Genomic DNA, 15,110 nt, shown 5'->3' on the forward strand with positions numbered 1-15,110 from the left:
ACACAATAAAGTGTAATATGTTAAAAGAATTTAAAATAAACCTGCATGTAGAATGTCCAGTTACTGGTGAATCAGTATCTTGGCCAAAACTACACCATGAAGACAACAGATACATGCAGTATTTCTTGGAATATTTACTCTATTTTGATTCCATAGGCGTGAATGGCCTGTAGCTGCACTGAGTTCACCAGCCAGTTGCTAATTTAGTTTTATTAGGCTAGTGCAGCTAGTGAATATACTTATCTGAACATTTAAAATGCTAAATAACAACTTATTGTTCTGTCATTTTGCAAAGTTTAACTGTATATTGCAATACATCATGGGTAAAATACAATTACATTCACTAACATAATTTTTCCACAATAACATATTGTACAAAATCTCTTTAAGTTAGCAGTTAATCACCCAAATGCTTTGTTTATCCCACTGCACTACAGAACATTTGCAAGTAGTTCTGCAGAAATATAGGCCAATCTGAGCTATTAGGTCAATTCAATAGCTAAAAGATATTGAATTGGCCTAAAATTGACTTGTTCTAACATTTGTATGAGGTTTGAACTTATATTTATATATGTGTGGGGGTGCTCATCAGGATATTATGGAGACTTACACCAGTTTTAAAGAAGTCATTTTCTTAGAGAATTCCCAACATCTCCACATGAACAACAACAGCAGCAGCAAAGGTCAACTGCCGAAGGACATTTAAACCTTGACAACAAAATTTTTTAGTATTGAGTTCCTAAATTTGTATGTTGATGCAATTGTTTAATGCTGCTGTTGTCCTTCAAAGCTGGGGCTGGTTAAGAAACATCCAGCCCGAGTTTTTTTTTTTTTTGCACTATGATTTTGGATTACTTTTGCACTGAGGTGTCTGCTAATGTAAGAAGCAAAAATTCCATGTAAAAACATTTTACAACAACACATTGTTTTTTTAACCATTAACAGCTATTTACTGGTAACTTTAGTGGGGGGGGAGGGAGGGGTTACAGGTTCCTCACCATGACCCCAGTATTTTGAAAGCCTTGGCTACTGCCGTGGATATAACAATTTTGGATAATTATTTACACCTGGTTTGAATGTGATGCATATAATCTGTCATCTATATATTATTTAAATAATAAAGACAACTAAGTGTTACCCTGGACCTTTACTATATAGTAGACTAACCTACATAGACCTCTCTTATGAAACACTGTAAGAGCTCAGGAAGTCATTCTGACCTCTAATTCTGTCACATCCTATGTTGTGAGAGTTACATTATATAACCAATGCATGACAAAATGACACCCGGCAGTAATGGAAAAAATATGCAAAATATTCTCTCTGGGAGCGACGTGCCAGAGAGATGAGCAGAAACAACAAAGATACATTTAACAACAAAAGGTGTAACAATAGAGGAATCCCTGTGACTGCGGACTGTCGGCGCGCACTGGCACAACGTCTTCAACGTCGCAACCAGTCTCATATCAAAAGCCATTAAACAGTACTGTAATCCCAGACTTTGATCACGTGAGCACAAACTTGGCCAAATGGGAAGGCGAGTCTCTGTAGTACGCTTCCGACCGCCATTACATTACAATGCGTGGTGGGCAGGACGAAAAATGCTACAGCGGCGCTGCGCGTAAAGCAAACAGACACCGAGGGTGAGAATGACACACTCGGGCTCCACGCTCACTTCTGCTTATTTACCAATAAAATAACACGCCGTGAAGGATAATTAGTGAAGATGGAATCGCCACTGAGGAAAAGCTGCACAAAATTGAGGATTTAATTCAAAAATCCAATCATTTCTAAAGAAGAGGATACGCGTTTAAATGTCGATGTGTGTGCTTTTTCATAAACGATTCTGCAGCATGCAACATATTCTTTATGTCAGTAATCGGCGCCAGACAAGGACTGTCACTTTTGTTTGAACTGTGCATGTAAAAAAAAAATCCTAAGAGACATTTTCTGCAAGATTGAGGGTGTTGCGGCCGTGAGAGGACGTTTCGTAATGATGTAAAACTGAAAGGAAGGAAGGATTTTTTCAAACCTCCCTCTACAGAAGCCTGCTTGTCGTTTTCCTGGTGGTGGAGTATAAGAATAGTTTTCTTGTGTGATCGCTTTGACTCATGATTCAAGGCTACTGGGATCTCTGTCGACTTTGTCCGCCCTGCCACGGAGCAGCACTGGGAGCTTTTATATTTTCTCTTTTAGCGAACCCTCGTCTGCGGTGCGTTTAATTCAAGAGCAACAGAGGGATTAAACATTCCTGCTCGCAGCGCCTGTTTGTGTGAGGCAGACTGGACTACATTGTGAGAGGAGCGGTTGTGGTAAGAAAGGAGGCTATAAATAGCTCATGCAATTCTCGAAAACTATCACAAGTGGTGCATCAGCTTGTGGAGCAGACGGAATCAGATATCCTGCCTGCAATGTCTCGGCTCTAAGTTAATTGTTTTGCAGAGCGGCGAACGTGTGGTAATTTTTTTTAAAGAGAAGTTCTGACTCTAATTTCATATTTCGGGAGCTGCTCCTCTGCGCGGAAGGAAGGCAGGAGTCGTTTTCCCATGGATTATGCTCATTTAATGCTGAAACTATCAGCGGAAAGACTAATATGGAAACTGGCTGATCTTCCTCTGTGCGTGGATTGAAATGGATACATTTCTGTGCTCTCAGCCGTTGACAGCGATCAGATTTGGAAGCGTCTGACCTGGATTGTAACAATGTTTTGATCCATGCACACGCTCGGATTTACAACATTACCACATCGTGTCTGCTGGGGCTTTATTGATGCATTCTGCACTTCTCTTTGAATACGCCCATTCCTCTGCCCGACCATCCCCAGTCTATTATCTGGATCTCTTGTGAGGCTTATAAACCTGTTTGTTTTGGAGATTTGTCAGCCCCTGCTCGGTGTTTGATACCGATGTAGGATTTCGACATGCCCAGCGCTGACGACCCCAACGGCGGACGATTATGACTACAACAGCGAATTGGGTGGCTAACGGGGCAAGCCTTGAGGACTGCCACTCCAACATCTTCTCTCTGGTACAGTATCAATAAATCATGCTCGTTACAGACACGCGAGCCAGCCGTGGGAGGCACGCTTTAATGTGTGTCTGCTGTGCAAAGGTGAACCAATTGCTGATGTTGTTATTAGGCAATCATTAACACGGGTTAGTGGTCTGGGAAAAAAAAGCACCACATTTCACCACTAAGCCTGTTATTATAATAATAATCTTACCAGAGGCCCAAATCAACGCACTTTAAAAGAAACAACTCCGCTTTATTATTTGATTTCACTCCAAAACAGATGTGCTGACACTTTAAATGCTCCTAAAACATTCAAAGGAGTTATTTTGGCATGTGCTTATCTTAATTTTTTTTCCCCACTCTGAGCCCAATGTGCTCTGCCCATTATCCTCATCCCCTTCAAATAATCATTTCCTCGGAAATCTGGAACTCTGTTGCATTGCCAAGCAACTAACTTGGAGAAAAGGCGTGCTGCTGTGTCTGACAAATGTTTGTACAGCCAGAGAGCAGAAAAAGATTTTCTGATCTTCAGTAAACAATCATTTTATGCGTTGAGCTGTAAAATCTGCTCACCGGCTCATGAATGAGAAAATTAGGGGAACTTTAGTCTGAATGTCAACTGAGGAGCACACAAAAGCCAGGAAAAAGATAAAATAATTATGTCTGACAGAGAAAATAAGGTTAATAAGATTTTGACAGACGGCAGCATGAGAATGAAGCCCACAGCGGAAACTGCACTTTCACACTCATTTTATCTGAAAAAGGTGTTTTTGACTCTCCAGCCAGTATCATTTTTGCAGGAATCGCTGGTTTTGAAGGTAGAGAGCAGATTGAACAGTGTGTTTTCACAGTTTTTATCCTTCAATCAGCGAGTTAACCTTCCTACTACAACGGGCATCCAAGTGGAAAGGCATGCAATGGACTGAGCTCAGGCATAGGCTGCTGAGAACCACAACAACACTGGAGTCCTAAGGGCTTTTTAGGTGAGCATACAGTTTTGTCAATCAGCAACAGCAGCCAGCCCTGAAGCTAAATAAACAAACGTCACATGCTATGGATTTTAATTGTTATGTGAGAAGAGAAGCAAACTTTGTGCAGTGGGTATCACACAAAGTTTTGGAAATCTCTCAAATTTCAGACAAAACACCTAATGTGACTGGAAATGGAGAAAGGGATTTAAAATAATTTCACAAACTGTTCAGACACATTCAAAAGCGTCTTGTTTGACTTTCTGTGTGCTCATGCCAAAATAAATACAACAGCGCTCCAGTGTCAGACGTTTTAAATTCTCTCAGTCTGACACCTAAGAGTCGAAAACGGTGGTTATGTCTCTGTCAGCTTCTCAGTCGAGGTTATTCCCTTGTGGAAAAAGCTTTCATTCACTCACTGTGGTGTTGTTCTCCATTGTGTTGGCCCTGTAACATCCTATTCAAACTCAGGGAGAAAGCGACCATCCATCAGCTGGCTTGTTGAGAATATTTATGACTGGCTGGTGCCACAGTGGTTACTCACACTGGCAGGGCTCTTAGAGGCAAGTCCACGACAGAAGAAAACATTAATGACACACCGAGTCTCCTTGTTAGAGGGTACGACTGAGACAAAGAGATAGAGGAGACAATTAGAGAGACGCAGAGAACATCCTGATGTTGACAGTGAGACCGATGTGTGATACAGGCTTGAGATGTTTAGGCTAAGGCAGTGAAGAAACCAAATCAGTTGTGTTTATTGATCTGTCTAAGAAAGATGTGGAAACCTATGTATGTAAATTATGTACAGAGATGGTTTCCTCTATTTTAGCACTTATTCATTTCTTTCATGTTTTTCTGTGTGTTATCATTGGAAAAGGAAATGCTTTGGGGGTTTAAAAAGCTGGTCCAATAATTTGAAGTTGGATACTTTTTGTTTCCAGGAAAAAATACACATCTCATAATATTAAGTAGTTGCAGACCTAACTCAGCCATTAAAAGTTTCACAAATGATAAGAGCCTACACTGTGGGCGTGATAAATCTTCACCCTGTCCTCCAGGTCATATTGGATTTGTTGTTGTGTAAGGATTTTGTGGCTAACTAGTGAGCGCTCTAGTCTGACGGCATTCCACCATGCACTAACCTCTTGATTTACTGGCTGTTACTGCAACCCGCATTCATAAAAATGCACTTTTAAAAAGTATAAGTGCCCATACTCGGGGACTTTATAGGGGCACAGCAGATTACTGTCAAGTGCTCTGCGAGGCCGCTGTCAGCTACATGAGATTGCTGCAGTCACACAACCCACAAAACAACTGTCTTGTGTGCTGCTGATCGTCCATCTAAAAGCAAACGAGACCCTTTTAAGTGGGAGAAAAGATCCAAGCTGGTGAGCTAAGTTGAAGTTGTGACGGAGGAGGGAAGGGTGGACGATGAGGGGAGAAACGGAGGAATGTTGGGAGAGAGACAGAGACAGAGCAAGAGAGAGAGAGCGAGCGAGCAGCTGAAAGACTGCAGTGGAATCTGTTTTCATTTTAGGAAAGTATTATGACTGATGTGCATTTCCTGACTGCTAGCCTCAGCCTGTTTGAGAGAGAAATTGAGAGTGAAGAGTGAGACAGAGCAAGAGAGAAAATTAAAGAGGGAGGAACGTAATGAGAGAGAGGTGGAGAGAGAGACGGAGTGAAAGAGAGCGAAAACAGTCATCTTTCTGTGGACTGGGCAGGTCCTTATAACACGGAGTCCCAGCCTGAATGTGTAATGCAAGGAGGAGACAGTTAAGAGCCTCACGACACAGAAAGCCTCAGAGAATGTGGATGCGTGCACTGTGCACACTGCAAACCATCCAGACTCAGGAGACAAACTTCAAACACCCATCATATTATACACACACATAAATACACACACAGACGCATTCACAAACACAAGGGCAGGCACAGAGAGAGAGAGAGAGAGAGAGAGAGAGAGAGAAAGAGAGGGAGAGAGAGAAAATAAACACCCACATGCCCACATAAACATATGTAACACAAATGCAACAGACATGAAGACAGTAAATCTTCCACCCACACTCAAATGCATACACACCAACATGTTTTATCGCCTTTATTTGGGCTGTGAATACATCCTATATCCCAAGGACGCAGGCCTGTACTAACATAGGTAGAATGCAGAGACCTTAATTGAAGGACTTCTCCTGTGCCCTCGACAGGGGCGCGTGGAGTGCAACACTGGTAATTAAGTGTCCTCAAGTGGAGGTCTAATGTGATCAACTAAGAGGTGCTCATTAGCCAAACTGTATTCCAATAGAGATCTTGCATGTATAATAATGATGATACACTCTGGCATGGAAATAAAGTGCTATGAGATGTGGCTGAGGGAATACCATTAACAGCCGTGTCTTGATTTATGGCAGGTGAGTAACCGTGGCTTGTAAAAAGAAGCAGGTAATCAAGAACGGTGCCTTTTTAATATAGGTTGTTTGCATTTCCTTGTTATAAATGGTAGTAGATATCACACAGGTGCTTAAGGATAAAAAAGAGCCGGTGGTTGGATGAAGTGTGCGTCATGATCTGCTGAGCTAAGGAGCTGCCAAGGACCCAATTTTTTTTTATATTCTAAAAGTTGCTATATTTTAAATATACATTAAATATTTTCCTCAAAATTCTTTGCCAGGCTTTAAATGCAAATAGTACTGTAAGAATTGTGCCTAAATAAAATAGTCCGCTTATGACTTTTGTTCTATTTGAATGAGAAGGCATGTGAAACTATCTAATTATAAACATACTTCTAATATGGGGCTGTAGTGTTTTTGCAAATTCTACTCACTGTAAGTTGTGAATTTGTTGGGGATTCAGCAATAAATAGATAAATGTATTGCGTGTGGGAATGATTCAAAACAAATTATGTCACCCAGTGGCTCACTGATGAGATTTTAATCGTCTCAGTACTTTGGGGCAATAATACAAGTCTATGGCACAGAGGAATATGTGTGTTTAACTATAACTGCTATGTAAGTGTAGTTTGTGTTGAGATCTCTAAGGATGACATTGAATGCAAGAGTGTGTCCTCTCACACAAGGCGAGGATCAGTCCAGGTTTCCAAGGCAGCAGCTCAAGTCTTCTGCTGCGTGCCCTACGGAGCAGCTCCATCTGGTTGCTTCTCACTGAACAGTCCACCCCCTACACCCAACCTGTGCTTTTGGCTCTGCTCACTTGCGGTTTTGACAGCTAGCACTGGTTCACCTTGAGACTGTGTGTGGTGCCTCCCACTAATCTGCCCCTGTCACTGCTGTGGGAATCCCTTGTCATAGCAATAGGACTCAACCAGGCAGTGGGCCACCTGTGTGAACATGGCATTCTGCATGTCAGAGACACAAATACAGGTTTCTGAGTTTTCTGCAATAACAAAATGACTTGTGACAAGCGCCGTTGTTGGTTAGCCTCTGACAGAAATAGGGTGGGGTATAGGCCAGGAACAGGAAGACTGGGCTCTTCTCGCTCTTTTATTACACATCTCTTTTCTAGTAAATTCTCTTGTGTGTAGTCATGGATCTTATCTGAGCTGTAAGCTTGTCAGGGCCCTGCCACAGAGGTGAAGAACGGTTCAAAGACGCTCAGGGCGGGAGGGAGGGAAGGAACCACCGCTGGTCCCGGAGCTGGAAATGGGATGGGATGGGCAGAGTATTTTGGAACACGGTGGCTTGAGTGTGAAATATGTAAGCCTTTCAGTGCCAGCTGTGTTCTATTCTTAGCGCCTGCTGGTGTTCCTGCATGTGTGCAGGGCGACAGAAGGCTGAGTGGGAAAGGAGGATTGGCAGGAATGGACAGTAGCTGGTGCCATAAAGTGCTTCTGATAGCTGGAAAGTTATCTAGTTAGTTGGCATATGGACAGATAGATAGATAGATAGATAGATGCATCATTACCACCATGTTGCTGCTAATGTGCTTTTTTTGTGCTAGAAAAACTGATTATTTGCTCAAGTAAAAATACAACACTTCACAAATCCTCCATTACAAATACTGGATCAACTAAAGGTCTTCTATACAACATCTTACTTCAGTGAAAGTAAACAGTACTTCATTAACCTTTACTTTGGTTGATATGGAGTTAATTATAACTATGGTTTTCTGCTGTGAATAATCCAACTTAGCATGAGATGCTAATTAGTTTTTTAAATCCTAAATGTATTTTTGTAAGAAAAAAACAACATAAGAATACAGAATACAGAATAAAAATAGTAATTTAAATTGAATAGACTGAAACAGTTATCTCACCAAACAGGAATATGTAGTGCATAAAATAGAAATATTGAAGAACAAACTAGTAAATGGTTAAAATATATTAATACTCTTTTCTGTACTTTAAATTTCACAAAATGCTGGTGATTGTCCCCACACATGAAATAATTTTGTTTGTGTTTCTGCCTGGTTCACACTCAAATTCTAATCATTGTGTTGCCTGATTAGTAGATAAGTTCAAGAGACAGATCAAACTTGCTTTTGGTGCAGCAGGTCTCTGTGCTGTCACACATCTGCTTGCAGTCTCTTCACCTGACTGCAAATACCTTGACAAAGAATTTCTTTAAAGGGAGATTTCACCCTGCTTGTAACTGGGCAAATATTTTCTCCAAGCCAGACAGCTTTGCCAATATCATGGTTGGCTGGGATTCAATTGTAGTTAGACCACACTTAGGTTAGAGGGTGTCTTTTAGTGACTGAAAACAAGGCGGGAGAGAGAGAAAACATTAATGGTGTCTGCTGTGCTGTTGCAAATTCTTATTATCATGTGTTCATGTTCCATTGAGAGATTTTCTGCGACCAATCAGATGGGTACTTGATGAGAACAAACACATTATGTGCAGACTGCTGATTTACAGCCATTTGTGCTGCATTGATTCTCCCTGTGCTGCCAAACGGCGCTCTCTTTGATCTTGAATTAGGCAGACACCCATGATTTTTCAGATGCTAATGAAAATTTGTACAGCTCAATTTCAACCCTGTCTTGCTTCACAGAATAAACGGACATTACATTAGAATAGAAAGACACATGAGAGAAAGAATTGACCAGATATGACTGAGGCATCATGGAGCTTTAAGGCCACAATTGTTTAGGCAGGCTGGTGTATGAGACATGAACATGCCATGGTACTATTGTATCTGCTGAAAGGAGGGAATAGATGGGGGAGGAGGACTTGCATGGGATTACATAAGGCTGTGTGCATGTGTGCGTGTGTGTATGTGCCTAATGTGTTAGCAAAAGTGCAGAGGACTTCAAGTAATAAAGCTCTGATTCGCTGCCACTCCTGCTTAGCTAGCAGATAATAGATTAGAGACAGCAGCCAGGTGAGCTGCAGGTTGAAACCTGTTCAGGTGTGACCTGTAGTGAAGCTGATGGCACAGACCTGCCCACGTCCTGTACACACACACACACACACACACACACACACACACACACACACACACACACACACACACACACACACACACACACACACACACACACACACACACACTCAGAGGTGCTGCTGCTACTTACCAGTTTTCCTTGTTTTATATTTTGTTTATCTGGTGTGCAATGAACAAGGAAAAGTCATGCTGACTTATGCACAGCTGTCATTTTATCTGCAATGGCATCCCTGTGGAAAAAATCAATACTGGAAATTACAAGCCAAATGAGATATTTTTCATACCGCTTCTGCTCCACTTGCCCAATTTCAGGAACAATCAGACTATTAACTACTTGTAGGCATTTCAAAGGCCTCCATGCAGTGCTAATTGTACAATTACTGTGCAGGATAATTTTTTAAATAAAATTCAAATCACTCAGTTAATCCTATGCTGCAGTGTTAATATTTAGCTTCAGGTAATCCCAGGTCTTTCCTGACGCATATATGACGTGTTTGATATTATCTTTTGCCAAATTTGAGCTTATGAATTCCAGCTGTAAATCAAGGTGTGGTTCTGCTCACAAGCCGATTTAACATTTAACAGTTTTCAGTTGAATATCCAGAATTACATTTCAGATATCCAGAACTGCATTTCGACGAGTCAAATTTATGATACAAGATGTCTGTAATTGCCTTCTGAATAGTAAGAATGAAAATTGAAGATATCTACAATTACATTCATCCTGTGGATATAGGGCGACTGTGGCGCAGGAAGGTAGAGCGGTTGTCCACCAATCTCACAGTTGTTGGTTCAATCCCCGGCTCCTCCGGTCACATGTTGAAGTGTCCTTGAGCAAGACACTGAACCCCAACTTAGTTGCTCCCGGTGAGTGTTGGCCAGCTGCATAGCAGCTCCCCCATCGGTGTATGAATGTGTGAGTGATTGTGAGTGTGAATGGGTAAATGAGAAGCAGTGTAAAGCGCTTTGAGTGCCAATAGGTAGAAAAGCGCTATATAAGTGCAGATCATATCGAAAATGAAGTCACTGTTGTCATTGCGCTGTTTTAGCATTTATTGGAGAGACATAATTCAAAATTCAGATACCTGAAATTTATTTAGAACTGCTCAAAAGTTTCATTTAAGATTTCTGCAACTGCATTTTAGTCAGAATTTTAATTCAATTCTGATTATCTGTAATGTGAATTCCAGATATCTTGAATGACATTTTGACTAGTCATAATTCCAATCGAAGATGTCTTTAATCAATAGCACATTTAAAAGATATCAAACTAAGATATTACAAGTCAAAATTCAATTACAGATACCTTACATTTCATTTTTGAATAATTGGAAATATATTGCAGATATCTAATCAATGCTAAAACGGTGCACTGATGTCTGTGACGTAATTTTGGATATCTAAAATGATTTCTTTTTGGATATCTGTTGAATTTTGACTAGACATAATGTGATTAAAGATATCTAGAATTCACATTACGGTTAGTCAGAATTGTATTGTAAATATCTTAATAATAATTCATTTTCATATTCTTTAATTAGAATTTTGACTACTCAAGATGTAGTTGGAGATATCTTAAATTGCAGTTTTCATTGTACGTATCTGTAATTTAAATTCTGTCGCTCCAATTAATGCTACAACGATGCAATGATGATGGACCAGATCATCACGCAGCTTGCTGATGCTTGTCAGATTTCCAAAATCATGTGACTAGTGTCACTGATGTCATTTCCAGTATCTGCAAAGAAATTAAATAGTCAAAATGTAATTTTAGATATCTTTAAAAAGTCCTTCTTTCTAGTCAGAATGCATGTATGGATATCTGAAATTAGAACTTTGACTAGTCAGATTGTCGTTTTAAATACATTTGTATATAAAATGCAATTTTAGATATCTAAAATGTAAATATTGATAGTCACTCTTTACGTTTTATGTTAGAATCGCGTCAATAAATACCTGCGACTGTGGCGCAGGAAGGTAGAGTGGTTGTCCACCAATCTCGCAGTTGTTGGTTCAATCCCCGGCTCCTCTGGTCACATGTCGAAGTGTCCTTGAGCAAGACACTACTTAGTTATTCCCAGTGAGTGTTGGCCAGCTGCATAGCAGCTCCCCCATCGGTTTATGAGTGTGTGTGATTGGGAGTGTGATTGGGTGAATAAGAAGCAGTGTAAAGTGCTTTGAGTGCCAATAGGTAGAAAAGCGCTATATAGCGCTTCATAAGATATCTGTAATGTGTATCATAAGATATCTGTAATGTGTTTGATATCCTAAAAATAATTTTGAATAGGCAATACATAAATGTAAGATATCTTCAATACTAGTTAAAACTGGAATTAAAGGCATCTGTAATTGAATTTCAAGACATCCAAAAAGATAATAAAGATATCTTGTAAATGTGCAAAATGAATATCTATTAATATTCTCAGTTGGAATTATGAGTAGTCAAAATGTAATTCAAGATATCTGTAATTTAAATGTTGACTAGTCATAATGTAATTAACGATATCTGGATTTCACATTACGGATAATCAGAATTGACTTGTAGATATCTTAAATTTTCCCATTTAAGCCAATGGAACATTCTGACAAGTCAAAATGTAATTACAGATATCTTTAATTAAAATTCTGGCTAGTTAAAATGGAGTTGCATATCTTAAATTACAGTTTTGACTATTGGTAAATGTAAATACTGTCCACCTGGTAAATGTTAAATGGGCTTACCATATACAAGATCTAACATACAAAGTTAAGTAAGGAACCAAAGAAGTGTTTGAAATGTTATATTTCCACTGTAACCCTGGAGACAGAAATCTCAAAATTGAATACCTTGTTGAATTCCTACAGATGTTGTATGTTGCCTAGCAACTGTTTTTACTTCTCTCCTCTCTCTCTCTCTCTCTCTCTCTCTCTCTCTCTTCTGTTTTTTCTTCTTTGTGTGTTTCTCAGGTTTTCTCTTTGTCTGCGTCTTTCTTTCATTTCTCTATCCCTGTGGCTTGTCACACTTAATTAAGTTGGCCCAGAGACACCAGTAAAGCAGAGACTGGTTTATTTGTTTGCATGTTAATAATTTAGGCTAAGCAGGACCACTGCTTTAGCCTGTCCCCTAACACTTTAAAAGCAGCCGGATGCTGCAGCTTTGTGTTGTTTTATTTGCCTTATCACTGGGGATCTTGTCAGCCTTTTAGATGCAGCAGAGCCACTGTTCACAATGTTTTGCTCTTCTTATTGGTCTTCACCTCTGTCAACACCTGCCTCCCGCCTCTCTTTGTGTCAGGTAAGAAGTCATAGCTTGATGGAGGCTTTCTGTGGTGTGATTGGCAGGTCTATCCGTCACTCAGCCCTGGGGACTCTCGCTGCTCTAATTAGGTCGCTTGGCTTGCTCACCTCCCAGGGCTGGATGCTACAGCGGAACACAGATCAAATGACTGTCCCTTGTTTTGTAGGGACTTGTAAGGGTGTCGGCATAAGGCAGAGGAAAAACATCTGTTTAGTGTCTGCAGCCCCAGAGGCCTTTTCTCTACACCTGTTTGCTGCTTTTGTGTTGCTCTTGCTCCCTCACAGTAATGTGCATCACTCTTCATTTGTGATCTGAAATGCCAGAGGGGAGTGTGGCTCCTTGTGGGTTTATTTGATTTCAGCGGGTTAATTGATGAAGGGGGAGTCATAGGCTGTTCTGATTTCTGCCACTTGTTCTTCTAACTGGTGACTTCTCACTACTGACTTAGTAAAAAAAACAGCCAACGTTTAATGTCTTTGTCAATCATTTTTCACATTTGATTTTTTTTTTTATTAAACAGCTTCAGCACAACAGGTTAAATTTTGTCTCTTTGATAATTTCTGTCCTGGTTGATTTGGTGACACTGTGGTTACTGAAGTAACCGAAAGTAGAATTTAACTGAACAGCAAACACTTGCTGAGCAGCTAGATTTTCACAAATGCAAATTCAGGAGAGCAACTAGTGTATCTCTTTAAAGTGCAGCCAAACAACCACATCTTTTTTAATAAAGATGCCAGTCAGTATTTTGGCTTTCTGCAGTCTGAATTCATGCTGTGGCTGAAGCAAGTAGTTTTCCACATAACAGCTGAGTCCGGTATGAGTCAAGAGGATGTAAAAAACGTATATACTGTCAAAAAAGGCCAAGAATTACTTTTTTTTCTTATTTTCTACCCACACGTGTAATGGCTGTCATCAGTGTTAACAAACCCAGCTAGTTTCCTGTGACTGCTTAACAGTAAAAGCCAAACTATGTTGACAGTTGAATTCTTTTAATGTGAACTAACCCCGATGTAGCTGTGAGATAGGGAAAAGTAAACAGTGAGGCTGATGTCAGTAGATGATATTGCAAACAGTGGTTTGCTGTTACAGTGGTTCACACAGATGAATTGTTTCTTGTGTGCAGGCAAATTGTATCAAGAACAGGAATGGTGTCCTCTGCCACTAACAGTGAAAATTACTGTATAGAGTGGTGCACGTAGAATGCAAATAAATACAAACAGCAATGGGTCAAAAATGCAGACAGCATCAGAAATAATACTATTTAGGAAAATACAGTGTTAGGGATTATAGCATTGCTTTGCTTTGATTACTTTGCTTTGTTGAAACTTCAAATAAATTCAAAACAATTACTAGATGTCCCCATTCTTTGAAATCAAAGGAAGATGGATGCATGAGCCTGATAAAGATGACATGTCTTATCTAAAGGCACACAAGCATCACAAGTGATCTGAACACACCCTAAATATTGGCAGCTCTTCAAGGGCCTAAACAGATTTGACATTGATGAGAAAGCTATGCCACTCTGACAGAATAAGTGTTTCACTTGTGCCAGAGTAGGTAAATCTGCTGATACAAGCTGTCTTTCAATTGCCTAAAGTGCCTCCTTTGTCAGCCTATCAGACTGTGAGGCTCCTAAAGAAGTGGCATCTCTCTTAGATGATGCTTTCTGTCATCTTTGATAGAGTATCAGGCACCTATCCACTTAGAAAAAGAATTCAAAGATTCACAAAAGCTTCATGTAAGTGTGTTCTTAAGTCAAGTAGTTTCACACAAACAGGTTGAATATTTTTTCTTACTTTAATGTGCACATTTTGCATTTTGTACTGAATCCTGTCCTTAACAATTCAGTACAAATGCAATCACGTTTAAATATGTTTTTTTTTTCTTTTTTTTCTTTGAGCAGTTGCAAACGGTGTTTGTCACTGTGCTTTTTCCTGCACAATAGCTCAATAGGTCTATTCAAAAGGTCTCACAGGTTTTTGTGAAACAAATGAGAGGATGAAAAATATTTTGATTCTGTGGACGCATTCCTGCAAAATGCATTTCAAAGTGGATTTTCCTTTCGACTTTGCTAAAATTAAGTTTTCCTCTACATGGTGAAGCTTGTGGGCTTTTTAACAGTATGTAAATTGTACTTTATATGTGTCAATCTTTTAGACCAACTTGAGGAAAAAACTTTTTAGTCTCTGGCAAAGCAAGCCAATTTTCTGTTTAAGTAACATAGGCTAAACTGTATCTAGTACTTTATGTTTGAGCAGCATATGTCAAAGAATAAAGTTCTGACTTCCATATTTTCTTTTGATTACAAGCACATGTCTGCTGCACTGAGGTTGACCTCTGCTTGGGATACAGATTATGTTTTGCAAGCCTGGACTCAAGTTCATCTTACATTAGGAAATTGTCATAATATCTCCTTTATCTCTTAAACTAATATCTCTTTTTAGTTTAAG

At 39.8% G+C, this 15,110-nt stretch overlaps 1 protein-coding gene across 4 annotated transcripts in view; it reads left to right on the forward strand.

The window, feature by feature from the left end:
* The first annotated feature begins 1,582 nt into the window (after positions 1-1,582).
* Positions 1,583-15,110, forward strand: part of LOC137103524 (mediator of RNA polymerase II transcription subunit 13-like) — a 71,277-nt gene continuing 57,749 nt past the window's right edge. For 3 of the 4 annotated variants that reach the window (XM_067483961.1, XM_067483962.1, XM_067483963.1), the window contains exon 1: positions 1,583-3,027. In XM_067483961.1, coding sequence (XP_067340062.1) covers positions 2,956-3,027 — 72 coding nt within the window. In that variant the 5' untranslated portion in view covers positions 1,583-2,955. Of the gene's footprint in view, positions 3,028-3,847; positions 3,996-15,110 lie in introns of those variants that run through there. The other variant, XM_067483964.1, reaches the window with a different exon arrangement.

Source organism: Channa argus, chromosome 18, assembly GCF_033026475.1.
Source record: "Channa argus isolate prfri chromosome 18, Channa argus male v1.0, whole genome shotgun sequence".
Taxonomy (NCBI): Eukaryota; Metazoa; Chordata; class Actinopteri; order Anabantiformes; family Channidae; genus Channa; species Channa argus.